A 23,811-nucleotide genomic window follows, 5' to 3' on the forward strand; every position below is an offset into this window, starting at 1 on the left:
CTTTCTTTCTTTCTTTCTTTCTTTCTTTCTTTCTTTCTTTCTTTCTTTCTTTCTTTCTTGTTAAAGTAAGCTCTGTGCCCAGTGTGGGTCTTGAACCCAGGACCCTGAGATCAAGGGTCACATGCTCTACCGCCTGAGCCCCCCAGGGGCCCCCCACTTGTTCTTTATTGTTGAGAAATACCGAGAAAGGAGGACTTGGAATCCAGGGCAGGTGGGAAGGAGGACTCGGAATCTGGGGCAGGTGGGAAGGAGGACTTGGAATCCGGGGCAGGTGGGAGGACAGTGGCCGAGTGATGCTACAGGTCCTTGGGTTGGGCCGTCCTCTGCAGGAAACCCAGGGAGGGCAGAGGTCTCCCTGCCAGGCCCAGCTTGCCCCCTTCGCTTTTCTTGCTGGGTGCCAGCTTCCTGTCTGAAAAGGCAGGTGCTGAGCTCCGTGTGCCCTCTGCCCAGGGCCCCTGCAGCTCCTGTCATATGATCCTGTGAGTTCACCTGGGGCAGAGCACACATTTTCCGCTCTCTCTCCACCTGCCTCCTCTCAAGAAGAGAACAGGCCAACAAGGCAGGCTCGTCCTGATTTGTCTTATTAGGGGGGTAGTTGGGGCAAGGGGCTTGACTCGCTCCATTCTGGCCTTTCCGGAAGCGTATGGAGCCGGTTTAATGCAAATACAGACTTTGTGTCATTGGTATGGAGTCTGATCTAGAATTGCCCTTCTAGAGCTCTGGGAGGCTTGCTCAGGTCACACAGTGAGTGGCAGAACCAGGCCAGAGACCCGGGTCTCCTGATTTCTGGCTGGGGTGCTGGAGTAACAGGCCCAGAGGCTCATCGGACTCTTTTTCCTTGCTGCTCCCCTCTCAGGCCTGTCTTCCACCGTACTCCTGCCAGCCACTCTGGGCCTGGGCCCCCGGGGGTCCTGCCGACCCCCGGATCAGATCTCTGCGCTTCCTGCTTCCAGGGCCCCCGCCAGCTACAGCTGTTTTCTCAACGTGTGTTCCCCAAGATGGAACTGGTTATTCTGCGAGATAAGGTTTCTGTTGCCCAAGACAAACGTTTAAGAAGTGCCTTGCGGAACAGAATCCACTGGCCGCTTTCCTGAAGGACTTCCCAGAGCCTTTAATCTGCTCATATGCATTCTGAACTTCCAAGGGTGTGGAGAATTAAAATGCGCGGGATGGGGATTTATTATAAAGAAAGGGAGAACCTCGCAGCCAGGCCTGAGCAGGAACTGAAACCCGGGGCAGGAAAGGCAGTTGGTGAAATTCTCCGTCTCCGTCTTCTTGCTTTGTTTTGGTTGCGTTTTTTTAATCTCTGCCCTTTCTCTGTGGATCCTACAGCATTCGTTTTCCTTCTCTCCACCCTCACACCCTGACTTAAGACAACATTGCGGTGAAACACATGTGACAGGCAGTGAAAGTACCATCCTGACCATTTCTAAGCGTATACAGTTCACTGGCATTAAAGTACGTTCGCACAAGCGTGTACATCTTGCAAAAGTGAAACGCTGTGCCCGTTGAACAACCCCCTTCCCCCCCCCCCCCCCCCGCCCCTGGCAACCACCATTCTACTTTCTGTTTCTATGGTTTTGACAAGTCCAGGTACCTCCTGTTATGTGGAATCATACAGTATTTTGTGTGTGTGTGTGTGTGTGTGTGTGTGTGTGTGTGTGTGTGAGAGAGAGAGAGAGAGAGAGAGAGAGAGAGAGAGAGGCTTATTTCCCTCAGCATTAATGGAGCCAGTGTCAGGAATGTCCTTCCCTTTTAAGGCTGAGTCCTGTTCCGTTGTCTGTGTGGACCCCTTGTTTATCCATCCATCCATCGAGGGGCGCTTGGGTCGTCTCCACTCACCCCCAACTTCTCCTCTGGTCCCCAGGAAGCTAAAACAGTACCTGGCTCTCAGTTGTACATTTTACAAGTAGAGTCACTGAAGAAGAAAGAGCGTCTACACTGGTGGTCGCCCCCACTCTGGCCACTGCCTGGCCACCTTGGCTTCCGTCAGCCTCCCTTGTGAGGGGGCTCCGGAGACCATACTGGTGCACGCTGGCCACTCCTCCCTCTTCCCTGAGCTCCCTCGTGGCACCCGGACAGTCAGTATGGGTCATTCTCCCCTCATCTCCCACGTTCCTAGTTATTTTTTTTAAGTTTATTTTCGAGAGGGGTGGGGTGCACACGAGCGGGAGAAGGGGAGAGAGAGAGGGAGACACAGAATCCGAAGCAGGCTCCAGGCTCCGAGCTGTCAGCACAGAGCTCGACACGGGGCTCAAACCTGCGAACCGTGAGATCGTGACCTAAGCCGAAGTCAGACGTTTAACCGACTGAGCCACCCCCAGGCGTCCCTTGCATTCTTTGTTATTGACTTCCCCGTCAGCTTTTCCTCTCTGCATCCTGGTGCCCGTCGAGGGTGGGCTCTCCCTGTGGGCAGGTTGAAGAAATGAAGGTGCCGTAGGACTGAGGTGGCCCTGGCCCGGAACTTGGCCACGGTGAGCCCAGAGAGGCCTTGACCGGGTCCTCCGCCATGCTCAGGGGCCACTTGTCTCTGTCCCAAGTATGTGTCATTAAACGTGACCCTTTTGAGTAGACCCCTGGGCCCCGGGGACAGAGAAGTCTACTGCTTGAGCAGACATACCCAGTTGCCCTTTTCTTTTCCACAGGGGGTGGTGCATTTTGGTTCAGTACTGCTTCCTCAGCTGCCTCGCCCCCTTAAAAAGGGAGAGGGGAGAAATCAACCTCGAATTTCCCTTGTAAGTCTACGAGGGCTGGCCTCTGTGAGTGGCTTTGTAAGGGAGGAACCTTCCCGACATCATCGTGTATGGAAAGGGTGGATGGGAGAAGGGACGGTCACGGTTGCCTGCCAACCTGGGCTGGGTCTTTCCCACAGTTACCTCACCCCATCTGCCAACAGCTCCCCGGAGGATTATTCCACGCCCCAACATTAAGGAACCCGCTTGAGGTCCCAGAGCTGGAGTTCAGACCAACAACGTCACATTGGCTGGCCCTGAAGCTTCCTGCCTCTGCTCCCCTCTGTACACACTGCCTCCCCAGCCACCCCCTCCTCACTTTTTTTTTTTTTAAATTTTTTTTAACGTTTATTTGTTTTTGAGACAGAGAGAGACAGAGCATGAACGGGGGAGGGACAGAGAGAGAGGGAGACACAGAATCGGAAGCAGGCTCCAGGCTCTGAGCCATCAGCCCAAAGCCCGACGCGGGACTCGAACTCACGGACCGTGAGATCGTGACCTGAGCTGAAGTCGGAGGCTTAACCGACCGAGCCACCCAGGCGCCCCGCACCCCCTCCTCACTTAACCCAAGTGCCTGCCTTTCCACCGAGGCGGGACACAGAATGTTTCTAGAAAGTGCTGGGGTTGAGCGGGCCCTTTATTTAGTGGTTCTCCAAACTGAGTGATGATCAGAATCATCTGGGGAGTTAAAAAAAAAAAGTTTTGCATCAGTGTATTGGAGTGGTGCCCAGAAAGACATTTTAAAACATTTCCTGGTGATTCTGGTAATCAGTCACTATTCTGACCCTGTCCTGCATTTTCCAGTTGAGGACACTGAGGACCAGAAGATGAGATGCCATAGCCAAGGCCACTTGGCCCCATTGGAGCCCGTGTCAAACCCAGAATCCAGCCTCTCAGCTCCTCCCTCTGGGTCCTGTGTGTTTCTCACACTGCTACCCCCGCTTATAAGGGGCTACCCACTAGGACCCAAGGAGCTTCACCATAGGCTAGCCTTGCTGCCCAAGGCCAGAAATTAGGAGTGGTGGTGGGGGAAGGGGGAGAATGGACTTCTAGAGTCCATCCCCAAGGACCTCTCCTCTGGGTATGGGAGTGACAGGAGCCACCCTTTATTGACAGGCCCCTGGGACTGGCTGCTTCTGGTCTGCCTGTGGCTCAACAGATCACACCTGGGCTTGAGAAATGCAGCAAAATCAGGGCTTGTTATCAATAGGGAAAGGATGGGAGCACCTGGGTGGCTCAGTCGGTTGAGTGTCTGACTCGATTTTGACTCAGTTCAGGATTTCAGGGTTCATGGGATCGAGCCATGTGTTGGGCTCCACGCTGAGTGTGGCGCTTGCTTGGGATTCATTCTGTCTTTCTCTTTCTCTCTGTCCTCCCTCTGCCCCTCTCCCCAACTTGTGCTGCCCCCCCCCATCTAAAATTAAAAAAGGAAAAAAAAAACGGAATAGGGAACGGATGATAGCAGGAAAAGGTAACTCCAGGAAAGCTACTCATGTTTTAGGGGGAAGTGAAATAAGCGACATATCCTGTTGCCCCAGTTTGTATCCTTACTTGCACACATTTGTTTGTTCATCCATTTGTTCAACAAATATTTATTGGGCCCCCAGTGTGAGTTAGACACCAGAATAGGTGTTGTAGTTATCCTGTAAGACAGACGCAGCACCCCCCTCCATGGAGCTTAGACGTCTGCAGGTTATATACTAGAATCGTATTACGTAGCCTCTTGGTGCCTCCTTTGTTATTAACAGTAATGATGGTCCTAGATCTCTAATTTTCTTAACCATTCTGTCAGAAGAGGAAACTAAAGCTTGGAGAGGTTAACCATCTTGCCCAGGGTCACACGGAAGTGATAGAATCTGAATTCCATCCCTGTTCTCTCTATACCACCTCCTGCATTGTACTCCAGCTTTTTATCAGGGGCAGTGATAAGAAAAAGCCAGGGAGAATGCAAAGCTTTCTTTGCTCTAGAACGTGAGCGATTTCAAGTGTCTTATAGAATTTAAAAGATAACCTGTGTTGTCCTTGGAGAAGCAGTGCTGCCCCCTCCGGAGTAAACGCTTTGCATATTCCGAGCCAGGTGGAGTATTCACCCCTGCGAGTCAGGTGCCCTCTTGGTTGACAAGTGTGTGTTTCTTCCCCTGCTTTTGTTTGCTTATCATGTATCCTCCATCATTAAGCCTCTTCAGATACTTTTGGGAACATGTCAGAATAGGAAACAAACAGAAAGGCACAGGGACACTGACCCCGTCCATTCCCACCCGGCACTCCCCTGGAGTGTGGGCCCCAGTGTCCAGCAGCGGCTCTGGCTGGGCCAGGGGGTATTTTCACTGGGCTAAAGTGGTGCATTTTTGATAAAGCTAAATTTAATTTAAAGAACAGTTTTATGATTAGAGGTAGTCTTTGTTTTTGTTTCTGTTTTCTTTAAGCATTAAAGATGTCTTTTCTGGTGGAGAATAATCCTAATAGAGGGCAGTGGTGATTGCCACTCACATCATTACTGTTTGATGTCCTTTCTTGGCAAAATGAAAAGTTGCCCACGATGTGCCCATTTTCTTTGTGGTTTTTATTAAGCTGGTGAAATCTGAAAATTACTATGAATTTGAAAATTTTTTCTATTTTTAAGTTTTAAAATAAAAATTTTATTGATTTATGTTTTAAAATCCAAGTGTAATTAACACACAGTGTTATGTTAGTTTCAGGTGTACCGTATAATGAGTCACCCCTTCCACACATTACTCAATGCCCAGCACGATAAGTGCACCACTTAATCCCCATCACTTACTTCGCCCATCCCTCCGCCCACCTGCCCTCTGGTGAACACACCAGCTTGTTCTTTATAGTTAAGAGCCTGTTTTTTTGTTTCTCTGGTTTTCTTTTCTTTGTTCCTTCGTTTGTTTCTTAAATACTACATATGAGTGTTAATTTAGATCATTGGTTTTCACGCTGTTCCTCTGAGTCCTTGAGTTGCTGGGTGGGGAGGTAGGGGTGTCTCTGCCTCGGAGTTGAGACATGGGCCCAGGGCCCTTCACCCCATTCTCAGTTAGAGAAATTCTTCAGTTTTACGTGTTAGGTTTGGGTACGATTTTGCTTGGTGTGATAGAAGGATATCCATGCTAATGACTGGAGACCCTTTCCTCTAGGCTGTGTGTGTGTTGAGGGGAGTGGAGGAAGGCGTGCTGTTTGTTGCTTTTGCAGGACTCAGGCAGGGTGGGTCTTTCACCTGGGAGATACTGGGTTCTCCAGAGAGACCAAGCCATAAGAGCGATGGTGGGGAGAGTGTGTGTGTATGTGGAAAGAATTGGCTCATGTGATTATGGAGGCTTGGGGAATCGAAATCTGCAAGGCAGGCCAGCTGGAGATTCAGGGAAGAGCTCCAGTCCAGAGACTTTCTGGAGGCAGAATTCTTTCTTCCTTGGGGGACAACAGGTTGTTTTTTCTTCTTCGGGCTTTCAACTGATTAGATGAGGCCCACCATATTACAGAGGGTAATCTGTTTTGCTCAGTCTGATTTAATGGTTTCAATGTTAATCACACCTAAGAAATGCCTCCATAGCGTCGTCTAGAGTACTGTTTGCTATAGTTGGAGCCAGTGTGGGTACTGTGGTCTTGCTACATGGACGTGTAGATTAATTGTCACACCTACGCAAGTGCCCAGGAAATCTGAAGGGATAACAAAAATGGGGGAAAGCCGAGCTTCTGCCTCAAGGAGGCAAGGCTATACACAGGAAGAGATTATGAACAAGACCATTTATATTTAAGTGCTAACTTCAGAAGACAAAATGTGAAGTGCATTTAGAGGAGATGTGGGATGAAGCCCAGAGGGCCCCTGGGAGATTCCTGTTTGGGGCTGAACAGCAGGAGCATTCAGACCATGGAGTTCCCAGATAAGTGAGGACACAGGCTTTAGGACCAGAGTGGGAACCACAGGATAATAATACTTCCATTTGACTAGGTCTCTGAGTTAAGGGTTTCATATACATGATTTCATTTGACGTTAGCCAGAATCCTGTTTTTTGTTTTTTGGTTTTTTTTTTAATTGGGGGTCCCGAGGCCCAGAGAGGTTAAGGGATTCCTCAGGGGTCACACAGCTTGCCATCTGCCTCTTCCCAATCCTGCCCCCCCAACCATTTCCCCCCTTTGCTGGGCATAACGAAATCCACGTGTGTATGTGAAGGCGGAAGGAAGGAATAAGTGTGTTCTTCGCCGAGAAATCCTGTGGAACTCTGAAAATGGGCCGTTTTCTCTCACTCTCCCCGCCCCGGGTCTTCTTTTTCCTCTTCACCGTCCTTGTTAACTTCCACCGTTTTGTTTTCTCGCCCTCCCCTAGACACGAATGCAGAGTTTGAATCCAGATCCCAAAGCACAGTACACCAGCGTCTACGGAGCCCTCAAGAAAATCATTCGGACTGAAGGCTTCTGGAGGCCCCTGCGAGGCCTCAACGTGATGGTGATGGGTGCGGGGCCGGCCCACGCCATGTATTTTGCCTGCTACGAAAACATGAAAAGGACTTTAAATGCCGCTTTCCACCACCAAGGAAACAGCCACCTAGCCAACGGTATTTTGAAAGCGTTTGTGTGGAAGTTAGAGAGCTCTCTCCTTCAACAGACCCTTCCCCAGGGCTCTCCTCCCTGTGACCCAGCAGCCTGACGCCTCATCTCCGCCATGCTTGCTTATGAATAAAGAACTCTAGAGTCGTGTGTGCGCACACACCCAAACACATGCACACACGCACACACACATGCACACGCTTTTTCTGTTCCCCTCCTTCGCTTTCTAAAGCCTGGGGGCAGTCGGTGACAGAGGTGTTTCAGTTTTCATTGTTGTGTGGGTTTTTCCATTTTGTTTTGGTTTTTTTTTTGGTTTTTTTTTGTTTTTTTTTTGTTTTTTTTGTTTTTTTTAAACACGCAAAAGCACTTAATGATCAGATCTAGGAAAAAAAAAACCCTGACTAGAAACAAAACTTTTCAATACTGGATTCCAAAAAAAAAAAAAAAAAGTTATCTGGACAGCTTCTTTGAGACTATTTAAAAAACTGGTTCAACAGGTCTCTACAACGTCAAGATCTAACTAAGCTTTAAAAGGTCAAGAAGTTTTATGGCTGACAAAGGATTTGCGGCAGCACAGGCGACCTTTCCCACCTTAAGCTTCTGGGGATTTGGGAATTTCACCCCCATTCTCTTCCGTTGGTCTCAGTGGCATCTCTGTGGAGGAGGAGTTTTCTTTTTGTTGTTTTGAGGGCAAGAGGCGGGCGGGGGCTCGAGTTGGCACGGGGCTCCTACACAGCCGTGTTTTCCCGGGCCCAGCTCAGCGGCTCTTTTCACCTCTCCTGTGGGTTTGGCTTTTGTCGGGTTTCGTTTGGGTGGGGAAGGGGACTGCGGAGAGCAGCCTAAGGTGTACTTTAACAGAATTCGTGTTTCGACAGTGGACAGGTAGAGTGACCAGCGGCCAACCTTTCCCCTTCTCGTTTTGTTCTACTGAGAGTGCCCCATCAGCAAACCCTGGTAATAACAACCCCCCCCCCCCCCCGCTGGTTTGCAGACATTCGTTTCGCTTTTTAAAAATGGGCCCCTGGTTGCATTTATTAAGACAGGCACTGAGGGCCCCACACTGATGCCGTCCCTGGGTCCGTGGCCTTGGGGTTCGACTTCCGCTGCAACTGCCTTGTGTAATGTTTAGTCCCTTGGTCACTGAGCCCCGTGGCGGTGGTTTGATGCAACACAGTTCTGCCCAGCGCTGTTACGGCTTCGCTGCGACGTATGCCGTGGTTGCATTTTGACCTTTCTGGTGGTGATTGTAAGTGTGGGCGGAAGGGGGAAGGGGGCTGTGTATGCATTTCTGAAGCGTTATCCCGCTATTTCTCATTCCTCCCACCTTTGGGTGCTTGTCTTAATTGGCTGGGCAGTGGCACCTGCCTGGGGAGGAAACCCAGAGCCAAAAGCAAAGTTCCAGGCCCCAATCAGACTTGGGAAGTGCCTGGTTCTTGAAGCCAGGCCAGGTGAGAGCCTCGGATGGGGTCTGTCGTCCCTGAGGCAAGTCCTCGCTTTGCCAACTAACCCTGGAAATCTGCCGCATGCAGATCTTCCTGATGCCTGCTTCCCCTGCCTGTTTTCTTGAAAACACCTGGATTTGATTAAGGATTTTTTTTAAAAAATGTCTTTTCTGACTTCTTCTCCCCTCTTAGCTGTGTACATAATACCATTCTCTTTGATGGCTCCGGCTCAAGGGCAGAGGGAGTTAGTCTGTAGACAAAGGTGAGGGACAGGGGAGAATTAAAATCCGGACAGTTTTCCGCTGGAGAAAGCCACGAAGTGTGGTTTCCGGGTACCATCCAACATCAGCGGGTCTAGCCTTTCCGAGCATTGACTACAGATCTGCAAGATGAAAATGTGGGTACCTGTGCCTGTGTTACCTTCTCCCCATTTCCCCCAACAGTTCGATCGTTACTTTATGTCTTTAAGAGTCTGTGCTCACCTGGGTGGAGCTGGTTGTAGATTTTGCTTCTTAGAAAGCGGTGCAGGGTTCCATCTGATTGTAGGTTCCAGGAACTTCCTCAGAACACCCGGTCCCTGAGGGTAATTTTCTGGAGTTTGTTTTGCAGGGATAGCTGGGAGTATGGCCACCCTGCTCCACGATGCGGTAATGAATCCAGCAGAAGGTAATGCTTCATGGTCCCAGGGAATGGCAGAAGGGGATGTGCAAAGGGGCAGGAAAAAAAGGTGGTGGTGGGGACAGAAGGTCGGGCAAGGGGACTTCCAGCCTCCAGTCAGAATAAGTAGGAGAATTCTTTACCATGTTAGCAAAGGCCTTGAAAAGAGGCAAGCATTTGAGCCTATGGTGTTCCTCTTAAACAGAGCTACTGGGACTGTGATCCGTGGACCATGTTAGGAATGCCAATTCTAGTCCCATCCCAGACCTGCTAAATCAGAATCTCTGGGGGTATAGACAGAGTCTGTTTTTTTAATTTTTTAAGTTAAAAAATTTTGTTTGAGAGAGAGCGACAGAGCATGAGGTGGGGAGGAGGAGAGAGGGGGAGACACAGAATCTGAAGCAGGCTCCAGGCTGCTGCTCTGAGCTGTCAGCACGGAGCCCGACATGGGGCCCAAACCCACAAACCGTGAGATCATGACCTGAGCTGAAGTCAGGCCCTCAACTGACTGAGCCACCCAGGCGCCCCAGAGAATCTGTCTTAACAAGCTCCCTGGGCGATCCTTTTGCACTCCTCTAAAACCTGTGTGTACGTGTATGTGTGCACGTGCGCACAGGTGCATGCGGGCGCACACACACACACACACACACACCCTCTGGCCCTTGTTAACCTTTATTAACCCTAGGCAAATTTAAGGGGAACCCATCAAAGGTCATCATGCGGGCTTTGGTTCAATTTACTTTTTTAAAAGAGATTTGGAATTATTATGGACACTTTGAAACGTAACACAAGTGTAGAGAGAAGAGTGTTAGGAACGACCACGTGCACATCACTCGTGAATTAACCTTTGGCCATCTTAGCCAACTCCTCCCACATTATCTTTTTTTTATTTTGAATTTTGGGAGCACTATAAAACTATGAAACAGTTGTCAGCTGTGGAGACTTGAGCCCTTACCGACTCGGGTCCGCACAGCGAGGAGATTTGGGACCTGGTATTGGGCCACTTCTCAGCTGGGCTGTTCTCTGTGTGGCATGTATGAGTCTCTCCACCTTTCCCCCCATCTGAAAATGGTCCCTTGCCAGAAGGGAAAAATCAGAGGTAAAATGTCAGCCTTTCACGTCTTGTGTTCCGAGTTTGTCTGTTTTTGTCTCTTAAGGTTGAAATTTCTTATTTGCTCTCTGCTGCCTCCCATGCCTGGGGCAGACAGGGACTCCTTGTTCTGACCTTCAGGGACTTGATGGGTCAGACTGGGAGGTGGGCTTCTGTTTTTATGTGTTTAAGGCAGTGTGGACAGGGACCTGGTCAGTGACCGGCTAACTAGACCATGTCATCCCGGCAAGAGTTTTCTTTCTACTTTTAAAGGGGGAACAAGTGAGGTTCAGCACCCTCTCTCCTCTTTGACATAATGGTTTAAGGACTTCATTTCTTTCAAAGTAAAGCCAGCACACTGTATGTGTGCATTTGGTGGTGCGTGGGGGGCTATTCAGACCCTTAGGCCTGAGGGACCACAGCTGGCCCTCATTGGCCTCATCCTTTGAACAAGCAGCTGCCCGGGTCTTCACTGGACTTTGTCATTGAATTTGGGCTGACATAATTCCAGTGTGTCTTCCAAGAGCGCTGTGACACACAGAAGCTAGAAACGCTGAGTCCGGACCACATACAGAGAATAAAGGACAGGACGCAGGAGCAGCCGGGAGGGAGGAGGGCGGAGAGGCCGGGGGGCAGGGTTCGGTTTTGTGGTGGGTGTGATGCTGGAGGCCCGCGGGCTCTGGGGGGATCAGATCAGTGAATCTAGTCTGAAGTGGCTGCCTCGTTTGGGGACCACCCTGAACAGGATTCAGGCGGGAGAAACCAGGCGCTGGGGCCTGGGGCCACCTTTGGAAACGGGGAGTGCCCGGAGCTGGCTCTGGGTCCTCAGGCTGGGGGCCGCGTGTGTGCTAGCTCTCCGGGACCTGTTACCAGTGTGTCTAAACTTGCTTGTTTCTCTTTATGGCCTGGCTTCCCATTTCACTGCGACTTGGGGTGGGGCCGATCCCAACCCATTGCCTGCCCGCGGCCCCGACCACAGTCGTGAAGCAGCGCATGCAGATGTACAACTCGCCACACCGGTCGGCCCTCAGCTGCGTCTGGACGGTGTGGAGGACCGAGGGCGTGGGGGCCTTCTACCGGAGCTACACCACTCAGCTGACCATGAATATTCCCTTCCAGTCCATCCACTTCATCACCTACGAGTTCCTGCAGGAGCAGGTCAACCCTCACCGGGGCTACAACCCGCAGTCCCACATCATCTCAGGCGGGCTGGCCGGGGCCCTCGCCGCAGCCGCCACCACCCCCCTGGACGTCTGCAAGACCCTCCTCAACACGCAGGAGAACATGGCCCTCAACCTGGCCAACATCAGCGGCCGGCTGTCGGGCATGGCCAACGCCTTCCGGATGGTGTACCAGCTCAATGGCCTGCCCGGCTACTTCAAGGGCATGCAGGCCCGTGTCATCTACCAGATGCCCTCCACTGCCATTTCCTGGTCCGTCTATGAGTTCTTCAAGTACTTCCTCACCAAGCACAAGCTGGAGAATCGAACTCCATACTAAAGGAATGGGCTGTGGGCAGTGGTTCCAGAATCTTTTATTTTTAAAAGGCTTTCCCTGCCTGCCTCTGTTCCCTTGTCCTCGCACCGAGCTGATTTTGGCGGGGTGTTTGCAGGATGGGCCCTCCGCTCCCCTGATGCCTTAGAGGGAGGGGACAGCCGCTTACCGGAAGGCCGTCCGCAGGGACATCCGAGGTGGTAGGTGGGGAAAGACTGGAAGGGAAGCGAGAAATGGCTTTTTGTCTCCCTTCCTCTGGCAAGAATGTAGCTTTTCTGCCTCACTGTAGCAGTCTCCTGCCCTAGGCTCGCAGTTCGCAGGAGAGGGGAGAAAATGTGCAGTGACTGAAAACATTAAAGAAAAAAAAGAGAGAGAGAGTTCTGTATATAAAAGTTCCAGCACACAGTATAAAATAGGTGGATAATGTTTATCCTTTATTTTTCTACGTAGACGTTTTTGGATTTGTGTGTGTGCCTGTGCGTGTGTACAGATAGGTGTTACAGCTGGGACTATGAAGCTGTTTTTAAAAAAAATAGAGGGCTGAAGGCTTCCATCGGGTTAAGTTAAAAAGGCACCAAAGTGGTAAATTGCTGAATGCGGCCTAAAATTGTGCGGAGCCCCCCAGATGGAAGTTTCACTTGAATGTAAAATAATAAAGTTTATATTTTGAATTTCTCTTTTCATGGGGGAAAAAGGTACGTGGAAAATGAAATCATGAGCTATTACTTCCAGCTACTTTTTTTTTTTTCTCCTTTTGTTCAGTCAGTCACCTTGGTGCTAAAAATTCCAGGACCAAAGATCTGGCCCTGGGGCACTTTGTCTTGCTGTATGCACGCACGCATGCGTATATAATGGTGGCACATATATAATGTGGCACGGTCACACTGGAGGTCCGTGGTCCCCAGTAGGGTTAGGATGACTAGTCTTAACACCTACTGAGACCATTCCCTTCCTTGTGGTGAGTGACGGGAACGCCTCTCTGGGCCAGCACTCGGTAGCTCTTGAAATGCCAACGTTTTACTTGTTGGGCGGGCAGCTGGGATAAATCCTACCCCCTATTCCTGGGACTTCTTTCTGCTTCAGCCTTTAACTGGCACTTCAGATACTCTTGTCTGTGTGTGTGTTGGCTAAATCTGCTTCCTGGTGCCATTTTAGGGATTTTTAAAAACATTGCAAGTATGTCTATGGTATTTGCTCATCCCTCCGCCACCCTTAGTTCACCTGTCACAGAGCCTCTCACCTCACAGTGACAGAGGCCAGGCGCTCGGGCTGAGCCCAGCTGCTGAAGTGAGGCCCGGAATCTAATGCACAAGTCAAGATGCCTCTCTAGAACTATCTTCAGCCTCATTTAGTCTGCATCAGCTGAGAACTCGAGGTCTCACTGCCTTGTTTTCTGAAATGGCGCATCTGAGCCAGATTATCACTAAGAAAGTGCAACCTTGTTTCCTGCACCCACGCCCTTTGCCAGCCCTCTCCAAGGGAAGACTGCAATTGCCTTGTAGAGCCCTTTAAAAATGAGCAGGAGGCACGTGTATGTTCAGCCTTCACCCTGTTGCCCCTCACCTTCGTAGTGCATCTCGCTGAGGCTCAGACCGAGGCCCCTTTGGAGGCTCTTATTCCTGCCGAGAAGTCAGGGACAGTTTTCCTCTGGAGACGCTGCACACTGCCTCCAGGGGTAATTTTGAGGTCAGGGACAGGGGAGTGCCCTGTCAGGGAGCTCCCACTTGTGCCCCATGAACAGGACTGTGTTCCCAGCCTGGGAGGGCCCCGCTGCTGACCTGTCCACTTTGGAGTTAGCCATCCCCCCTCCCCCACCCCACACCAGTTGGAAACCAGCTGCAGCAAGCCTGTGCCCCACCTGTGGGTGCAAAAAGCCCACGAAGACCACGGTGCTGTGGGAAGTGTTCACATCCTCTACTAAACATGCTGTGCGTTACTGTTAAGTTCTGCCAAAGGAAGAAAACTAGAGAGAATTCTAAATTATCCAACCACTTTTTGTCCACGTAAGATATGCTGCAAAATATTCTTTAATCTCTTGCAGGATTTTGTTTTCGATGTTATTCAGAAAAGAAACTGTTCCCCTCACTAGGAGATCTCCTTGGGATGCAAGGAGAGGCAGGAAGGGAGTTTGAGCGCTCTGGGGGCTGAGCTGGAAAGTCGGCCCGTGGCTGTCCTCTCACCGTACACGTGGATTGGCTAGGAAATGGTGCCTTCCCCACTGCGTCTTTGTGAGGCTGGATAAGCCATGTTTCTGAGTTTTGAAGGTTGTGAAGCACTAAACAAATATAAGTGGGCTGCATTTTGCAGGAACTGACTTTCCTTCTTGCCCTGGGCTCCAGAGTTTGTATTGTTGCCCCGTGCAGACTGTGACTTTGACATTGAGAAGTAAATAGGAAAATGTTCTCGCTGCACCCCAGTGACGACCACCTTCAGGTGATCACGGCCTGTGCTTGGACATTGTACTCAGGCAATGCCACTTGAGTACAGTGCTCGATAACTGTGCGTGCACACGGGTGTGAACGCTAAAGCCCAGAACGTGACTTGAGATGCAATCATTTGTAGACCAGAGTGTTATCTTAGAATTAAAAAGTTGATTTTTTTCAGATGCTATAAAGCTTCAATCCAGGACTACGTCTTCTTACCTTTGGATCGAATCTAGCGACTGACTAGCCTGCATCCTTCTGTGTGTTTTATGTTTATGTTTCTGTTTTTTTTTTTTTTTTTTTTTTTTAACGATGATGCCTTACTCCAAGCCCTGTCCTCCAACGTCCCCCTAATGCTGCATCTCCAACCCATTGTTACGCTAGGAAGGTTTTATTTAACTTCACTTAAGGATGGTCGTGTCTGTTGTGGGTGAAGGTACTGCTGCTTCTGACCTGTGAGATGCACCATGTGTGAGAGTGAGCAGGTGTCGTTTCCTAAATGCCTGAAGGAGATAGCAGAGTTTCTGCTGCACGTGTTGCCAGCTCCTCGGAGCAGGGACAAATGTACGTTCATGCATGGGGATATTTCGGGCTTGCTGCTACGGTGGTGACACTGGAGCTAGAGAAAATAAAAGTCTTGACCTTTGAAGTGTTGTGGGCTCTGTGGTGGGAATATTGAAAAAAGAGGAGAATGGATGGAGAGAAGGAGCCTAATCCATGGGGCTGGTGCCTCGTCTAGCCCCGCTCATTAAAAACTGGACCCATGGCTGTGAGAGAAAGTGCCATTTCCGCTCGCTTAGAAATGGAGGCAGATCAGGGTTGCTGGGTGGCTCAGTCGGTTAAACGTCCAACTTCAGCTCAGGTCATCATCTCGCTGCTCGTGGGTTCGAGCCCCACGTCAAGCTCTGTGCTGACAGCTCAGATCCTGAAGCCTGCTTTGGATCTTGGGTTTCTTTCTCAAAAATAAATAAACATTGCAATAGAAGAGAAATGGAAACAGATTACCACGTTGGCTGGCCCAGGGACGGTCACATTATGATGTCGGGGCCAGGGCGAAGAGCTGCCTCTGGCTTTGCTCTCCATGCTGGAGAGGGTGGCAGTTTTCTTTCCTGGTGTGGGAGTGTGAGGGTGACAGGCTGCAAGAACATGGTATGCACCACCTTGGTACCTGGCGTGTGCCTGTTTCTCTCTCTGCCCTTGTACCTGGTATGTGTGTGTCTCTCTTTGTCTCTCTCTCTCAGCCCGGGTACCTGATACATGCACCTCCCCACCTCTCGTCTTCCTGGAAGACCCAAAAGTGACCAGAATCCACACGTAGTTCCTACACATCGTAGGTTAAGCCGGAGAACTAAACCCTTTCTGGAGGTAGGAGAGAGTGGAGAGAGGTCTCAGACCCCTTTGAAAAGCCAGGGATGCGTCTTGACTGTTCACACGGTTTCAAGGTCAGGGAACCTACTCGCAGCCTCACCACCAAAGGCCTTGGCGAGGGACGAGAGTCCCAACTGAGGGCAGGCCTGAGAACCAGCCATGGCCAAGGGTGCAGGAGCTGGGAAGAGGGGCCACAGGGCGCAGAAGGTGTGAGATAAACTTGCAGCTGTGTAATCTTACCGAAGGCCAACTCGAAGTTCACCCGTGGCTGGTGGGTGATTGCACTCCGCTGGGATAGGGGGCAGGTACGGCCGGTATGCGTTTGCAGCTCATGCGGATCCATTCGGCAGACAATCCTCTCCCTGCCCCACGACGTCCATCTGCCGCCCAGTCTGCAGTGTGTCCCTCGAGCAGGGCACCGTGCCTGGTGCTGTGGGGAAAATAGCCAAGCGTGAGATGCGGCTTCCGCCCTCTCCGGCCTGAACTCATAGAGTAGAAGGGAAGACGTGGAAGTAAAACAGAAACGAGATGCCGTTAGACCAGACTCCACAACCGCGGCTTACTTGAGCCTCTTACTCACGGCTGTGTCCCCACCAGTGACGTACAGTGCGTTTCTTCCCAGCTTCGCCTTCGGTACTGTCACGTTGCTAGCTTGAAATCGGCAATGGTAGGAATGTTTAGCCACAGAAATAGGCAAATGCTATGAATCAGGGCTTTTTCTTCCCAGCCCACCACGGCTGGCACGCAGCTCTTGGCACGTGGCAGGTGTTTTAGTAAACGTGTGCCAAGAGAAGGGAAGGAGATAAACTTGTCATGCTCAGCCTGCGTGCCTTCTAGTGCTGGCCCCTCGCTTCCTCCTGTGGCAGAGGCCGTCTTCACCACTCAGGAGTCCTCTCCAGCACCTCCACGCTCCTCACACTCCAGCCCAAGGAAAGCCATGAAGGGAAGGGGGTTCCCTTTCCTGCTGGGCCTACGTCTCCTTTCCGTCTGAGTTCCCGTGGCCTCCAGTTGGTCAGCTGCCCCTTCCGGGAGAGACGCCAGTACTACCCACAAGAGGGACCTTAATGAACAAACAGAGAAGAATGTCGCAAGCCCAGAGTTGTACAAGAGAGAGACACGACCTCCGGGAGCAGGGAGTGCTAGTACTGCTCACAGGGAAATGAAGAGTTGTCTTCGGTCGATTGCAGAATGCGGTGAGTGGCTTAAGAATCATGAGGACAAGTAGGGAAAACAGCTGAGTTTGCAGCCATCTGAGCATTGTGCAGGGTGCCCTAGTGGTAAATTGCAAATAGGAGCTTTGACTGCCGTCAGCTTTGACCTTTCGTCAGTAGGTAACGGGGAGCCACGAAGGGTCTTGGAGCAGAGGACACCATGAGCTCGGCTTTAGGAAGAGTCATCTGGAGGAAGTGGAGAGGATGGAGTGGAGAAGGAATACTGGGGAGGCCAGGAGACGGTCGCTTTGGTGCCACCGTGAAATTGCCCAGAAGAGGGATAGTGAAGGGAAAAGGCAAGGGCGACTGGGACAGAGTGTGCGCAGCTGATGAGAGGGTAAGTGTGGAATCAGAGGGGCTTGGGAGGTGCATGACTGTAGGGCAAGATGAGAACGAGGACTTGCTGTCTGAGAGCAGGGGTGGTGTCGAGAGGGAGAACTGGCTGGGAGAAATATCAGGTGGTGGCCGAGCTGGTGCCTTGTCTCGACATCCATCCGGCCCTCCTAGTCCTGCTTCTCCTTGGGCATGCGCCACACCGGAGCTCCGAGCTCTTGGCTAACAGCTGCTTCTTTAGCTTCCCTCTCTTGGCTTCTGTTTCCCTGCCTTCCTCCCGGCCACCCACCTTTACTAGCATCTCTGGCTCCCCTTACTAGCTTCAGTTCCTTTCTGGGCCACCTAGGGATGGCTACTCGGGAAGCTTCTGCCTTTGGGCCTCCTGTCTCTCCATCCCTGTTTGGTGCTGGCCTGCTTTCACGGCTTCAGCTGGGCCCTCTGGAAAGATGACTCCCAGATATGGGATATAGCACCCCGACTTCTCTCCTGAACTCCAGATCCCAATGTCCAGCTGCCTACTGGAGATCTCTCAGATCTTAGTACTTGTTCCCCAGCCCCAAGAGACTCCTTTCTCCTGCTGCCAGAGGCTTACCATGCTACTCACTTGCTCAAAACCTTTGAGGGTTCCCTGTGGCCTGTTGAACTTAAGAATAGGCTCCCCAACATATGCCAGTGTCCGATTTAGCTTCCTGTGTAAAGGAGTAAAGAGAAACGGGATAGGAGAGCAGGATGGATGTTTGAGATCCTAGGTCTCAATCTCCTGAACAGGTCAGTGTTTCCAGAACTTTGTTCTCATTGGAGTGTCCTCCTCCCTCTCCTGCTTCTTCCCCACTTCCCTTCTCTGCCCATCCAAGTCCTATCTTTAAGGTGCCCTGAAGATGGCACTTACTACCCCATTGAGGTCCATCCTGATTCTTGTATCAAGTGTGATCTCTCTCTTTCTCATCAGCACCTGGCCTAGAGCGCTGGGGCCTACCTCACTTTGCACTTTTGTTACCGTCTGTCCGGAATGGGTGCCCCATGAGAACTGAGACTGCTGTTCATTCACTCTTGTCTCCGTAGCCCCCCAAACTAACATTTCCCCCATTCTGCATAAGAGCAGCCATCATTGTTAATTGTATTTAGCAAGCTTCTGAAGTCCTGTTGAGTTTGGAAGGCCTGTGGGACATCGGAGGTGGAGATACCTACTCAGAATTAATTACAGTGCTCAGGAGAAAAATTGGAACCGGGGCTAAGGATTCGACCATTACCTGAAGGGGTATGATGGCTGAAGAAGCCATGCACACAGATGAGAGCCCGGAGAGAGAACAAGAACATTGTGGAATGCTCATATTTAATGATGAGAGAAATAGGGGCACCTGGGTGGCTCCATTGGTTGAGCGTCCGACTTTGGTTCAGGTCATGATCTCACAGTTTGGGAGTTCGAGCCCCACATCACGCTCACTGCTGTCAGCACGGAGCCCACTTTAGATCCTCTGTCCCTCCCCCGTCTCTGCCCCTCCCCGGCTTGCACTCTTTTTCTCAAAAATAAAACATTAAAAAAAATAAATGTAATCATGAGAGAAATAGGAACTGGGAGACACTGGAGTGGTCAGAACATGATGAAGGTTGCCAAGAGGTGAGGCTTCCAAGAAGGGGGAGGGGTCATCGGTTCTACCTGCTTCTTTGTAATGTGAAAATAGCTAAAACCATTTTTAAAAATTCCCAGATTTTTCTCCTTGCTCTTGTTCTCTTTGTCCTTGGTTTGTTTTCCCCTCCTTACTTTTGCCTTTTCTGGTTCCCTTCTAAACCCCACCTTTGCAGTTCAGCTGCTTTCCCTCCCACCGCCGTTCCTAATGTATCTGCCATAATATTCCAGTAGCCATGGGGCACCTGGGTGGCTCAGTCAGCTGAGCATCCGACTTCAGCTCCAGTCATGATCTCATATCATGAGTTCGAGCCTCGAGTCAGTTCTATACTGACAGCTCAGAGCCTGGAGGCTGCATCGGATTCTGTGTCTCCCTCTCTTTCTGCCCCTCCCCAACTCATGCTTTGTCTCCGTCTCTCAAAAATGAGTAAATGTAAAAAAAAAAAAAATTCCAGTAGCCTCCCAAGGTGATAAGCAGAGAAGGACACTAAAATGCACTTCCCAGGATTATTCATGAAAGTCAAAAGCTGGAAACAAATTGGATATCTATCAAGAAGTTAAATGATTTGCAGAACATTCGGGCTATCCTAGTAGTTTAGTGGGAAGGAAGGAAAATTCATGAAGGGTCTCCAGCCAGACACTTACAATTCGGACCCCCCAGTATGTGTATACAATTTGAGAATAATTCCAAGCTTACTTTTCTAGCCTTGCCTCCTAAAAGTAATATTATTTGGGAGAACATGTGTGCTTTCTTTGGTGAACATGTGGATGTGAGGTGACACTTGAGAATTCCAGGTTTCTGTTGACAAAGCTTCGTAAGGAAGCTCTTTGCTTATGTTCTTATTTACCCGTGGCAGTCATGACCTTGCGTTTTCCATTGTTGGTGGGGAACCTGGGGGGAACCATGGGCTAAGAGAACACATGTGCCATGGTAGGAGGGACAGCCCAGCCTGTGTTCACTGTTTACTGAAACTCCTCTATGAGAAGAAAAAATATAAATCCAGATGATACTGGCAGTGTTTTTTGTCCTTGACCCATGGCCATTGAAGCCTGTCATTGCTTTCGAGTCCTCATTAATTTCTCTTGTTGTGAAGGACTCACTGCTGAAAGCTCTTCCTGAATGAAGCAGAACGTAGCTGAAGCTTCATGAGGCCCAGAGCCACAGAGGGAGGCACCGTGGATATCTGGGTTCCTCATTATTGTCATACTGGCCCTTGTGGTGGCTGCCTTTAGGGAAGAGGTAGCTTAAGAAGAAGAAATGAAGAGTAATACTGTGAACATATGCTCTCATCTGTCTATGGATTTGTGGAAGTGGATTCCGGCTTTCTGCTGAATAGTGAGAATATTTTCTTGGTGGATGCCTTTAGCTTAGGTTGACAGGGGACAAATATTATCCCAAGATTCATATTCTGAGCTTAATGTAACCACATGAGTGAAATATTTCAGCAAATTCTCTCCCTTTCCCTAATTGTAATATTACAAATGTAATATTTGTAATAAAATAATGTACAAACTTTACTGAAAAACCCATAATGCCCTAATTTTGTGTAGCACTGGGCTTCACGAGGTTTTAAGGAGTACCGCTTTATGGTATGTACTTCCAATCATGAGAGTCCCAGGCAACAAAAATACCCAAGGATTGAAGGCAATGTCCTTTTTGTTCAGTTGCCTTGGGCCCAAGACTGAAAAAACATCACCAGCCTAGAAGCTGGTAAGACCCAAGTGCCAACAGCTTCCTTTGGTTCTTGCTTATTTTCTAGCATTTCCAATGATCCTATTCATGGTTTAGTTTACGTCCATAATAGTGAAACTTTATGGTCAATTCACAATCTTCAGGCACTTGTATGTGTATGACCTCATCTCTTAATCTGGTTAAATTATACATTAAGGGGTTCATGGTTCATGGTATTGAAACAGCAATCATACTGAGAGGAGCAGCCAGGAAAAAAGAATGTTCTAGATGGAAAGACTATACCAGACCCTGAGCCCATTATTCGCATGGGAGAAAAACTTCCTTCACACAGAATGGAACCTGAGGTTCTAAGCCTCATGGTGGTGTTCCAATGAGGGAGGGTTGCCAAGAGCACTCATATGCAAATGTTCTTAGAGTCTTACTGTCATGCTTCATCTGATCCAGCTTCCTATTTTGAAGAGATTACTTTTTGCTGGTATGACTTAGATCAAAACCTTTGTGTTTATGAAGCTGTCTTGAGTTTCCACCTTGGCCTCTAGAACTCTTTTGTTTTTAAGATCAGCAAGTTAAAAAAAACATATGTGAAAAGCATACAATTATCTTCTAGTGAATGCTAATACGCGGTTAATTTTATTTGTTGCTATAATGAGGTAATTTATTTGGTCTGGTGCATTTTAACCATTGTGCACACAGTAGATGGGTCAGCATGTGTAAAGGCCTGGACACCAGTCCTGCAGGTCGCTGACTGGTTGGGCAATCTTGAGGGGCTTTGGGCAAATCATTTAATCTCTCCGGTCTACAGTTTCCTCATCTGTAAAATGAAAGGGTTGGGCCAGATGTCCTGTAATAGTTCCTTAAGCTGCAACAGCTTATATTCATATAATATAGGCTCTAAGCAGTCTCTAAGTCTGTAATTAAAGTATGATTACATGCTTTTTATATGAGATTGGAAAGAGGATCTTCACCGACCTTTTAGCCCACCTGCCATAAAGAATCATTCATTATCATTTTTCTTTACCACCATTTGCTTCTCATTTCCTGTACAAATAAAATACAGAAATCCAGGAACTTGGTGTCGGAAAAGGATGGATGTCAGTGTACTTCGCATCCTTCTCTTTCATATGCTTTCAATGGCTACATCTCTGGACAACTGGAATTAAATAATTTAATTGCGTTATGTCTACCTAAATTCTGAGGACTGTTGCTGTGTGTTGAACTCTAGGCTCAGCACAATGCTTGAAACAAAATAGGTCATAATGTATCAAGTGCCTGCAGCTTGGGGAATGTGATAGTAGTCATACCCTTGTTTTCACCTAGTGTATGACTAGGAAGGCACCATGTGGGTTTTCTGTGGCTTCTTTTTTATTGCAGAGGCTATACGTTTAAACTTACAATTTTATGTATCTATATACTTAATTTTTTAGAATAGTTTTAGGTTCACAGTAAAATTGTGAGGAAGGGACAGAGTTTCATCTACCACCTGCCCCTGCCCATGCACAGCCTCCCTCATTATTAACATCCCACCAGAGTGGTGCATTTGTTACAACTGATGAACCTACACTGACACATCAATATCTCCCAAAGACTTCAGTTTATTTACATCAGGGTTCGTGTTTGGTGTTGCGCATGGGTTTGGACAGACATAATGACGTGTGTCCATTGTTATAGTATCATGTGGGGTAGTTTTGTTGGTCTAAAATCTGGTGTGCTCTGCCTGTTTATCCCTCCCTTCCCCTAACCCCTGGCAACTACTGATCTATTTACTGTTCCCATAGTTTGCCGTTTTTTACAATGTCCTATACTTGGAGTCAAGTGTGTAGTCTTTTCAGAGAGGCTTCTTTCACTTAGTTCATATACATGTAAGTTTCCTCCATTTATTTGCATGGCTTTGATGTCTCATTCTTTTTAATGCTGAATAATACTCCATTGTCTGGAGTGCCCCAGTTTATGTATCCATTCACCAACTGAAAGACATCTTGGCTGATTCAAATAAAGCCGCTATAAACATCGTGTGCAGTTTTCTGTGTAGAAATAACTTCACAGGCACCTGATTGGCTCAGTCGGTTAAGCGTCTGATTCTTGGTTTCAGCTCAGGTCATGATCTCACTGTGCTGGCACCATGGAGCCTGCTTGGGATTCTCTCTCCCCCCCCTAGTTTCTCTCTCTGCCCCTCCCCCACTCGCGCTTTCTCTCTCAAAATAAATAAATAAACTGAAAAAATAAAAGAAATAGTTTTTCACTCTTTTGGTTTGAAAAGAACGTGACTGCTGGATTGTTTGGTAAGAGTATGTTTCGTTTTGTGAGGAACCGCCCAGCTGTCCTCCAAAGCAGCTGTACCATTTTGCATTCCCACCACTGAAGGAGAGTTGCTGCTGCTTTACATCCTTGTCAGTGTTCTGGATCTTGGCCATTTTAATGGGTGTGTATTTGTACCTCTTCTTAATTTGCACTTCTCTGATGGCATGATCTGGAGCGTCTCTTCATACACTTGTTTGCTATCTGTATATCTTTTTTTTTTTGGTGAGCTGTTAAGGTCTGAGGGCTATTTCTTAACTGGGCTGTTTATTTTCTCATTGTTGAATTGTGTGGGCTCTTTGTATATTTTGAATAACAGTCATTTGTCAGATATGTCTTTTGAAATATTTTCTCCCAGTCAATGACTAGTCTTTTCATTCTCTTCAAAGCATCCTTCTCAGAGCAGAAATTTTTAATTTTAATAAAGTCCAGTTTATTGACTATTTCATGGATTGTGCCTTTGGTGTCACATCTGAAAAGTCATCATCAAACCCAGTGTCATCTAGGTTTTCTCCTATGTAACCTTGGAGGAGTTTTCCAAGTTTTGCATTTTATATTTAGGCCTATGATCCATTTTGAGTTAATTTTTGTGAAGGGTGGGGTGTATAGTCTGTGTCTAGATAACTTTTGGGGCATATGGATGTCCAGTTGTTCTAGTACCATTTTGAACAGACTGTCTTTTTTTTTTTCCATTGTACTGCCTTTGTGCTTTTGCCAAAGATCAGTTGACTATATTTAAATGGTTTTGTTTCTGGGCTCCCTATTCCATTTCATTGATCTACTTGCGTATTCTTTCATCAATACTACATTGTCTTGATTACTGTAGCTTTATAGTAAATCTTGTCATGTCAATCATTTGGCTTTGTTCTTTCTTCTTGAATACTGAATTGGCTATTCT

General features: G+C 48.8%; 1 protein-coding gene across 8 annotated transcripts in view; it reads left to right on the forward strand.

Annotated features, from left to right (window-relative positions):
• Nucleotides 1-12,634, forward strand: part of SLC25A37 (solute carrier family 25 member 37) — a 40,062-nt gene extending 27,428 nt beyond the window's left edge. For 4 of the 8 annotated variants that reach the window (XM_049631581.1, XM_049631583.1, XM_049631584.1 and 1 more), the window contains 3 exons: nucleotides 7,060-7,288; nucleotides 9,332-9,388; nucleotides 11,449-12,634. In XM_049631581.1, coding sequence (XP_049487538.1) covers nucleotides 7,060-7,288; nucleotides 9,332-9,388; nucleotides 11,449-11,969 — 807 coding nt within the window. In that variant the 3' untranslated portion in view covers nucleotides 11,970-12,634. The other 4 variants (XM_049631585.1, XM_049631587.1, XM_049631586.1 and 1 more) reach the window with 4 other exon arrangements.
• The last annotated feature ends 11,177 nt before the right edge of the window (nucleotides 12,635-23,811 follow it).

Source organism: Panthera uncia, chromosome B1 (assembly GCF_023721935.1).
Source record: "Panthera uncia isolate 11264 chromosome B1, Puncia_PCG_1.0, whole genome shotgun sequence".
Lineage (NCBI taxonomy): Eukaryota > Metazoa > Chordata > Mammalia > Carnivora > Felidae > Panthera > Panthera uncia.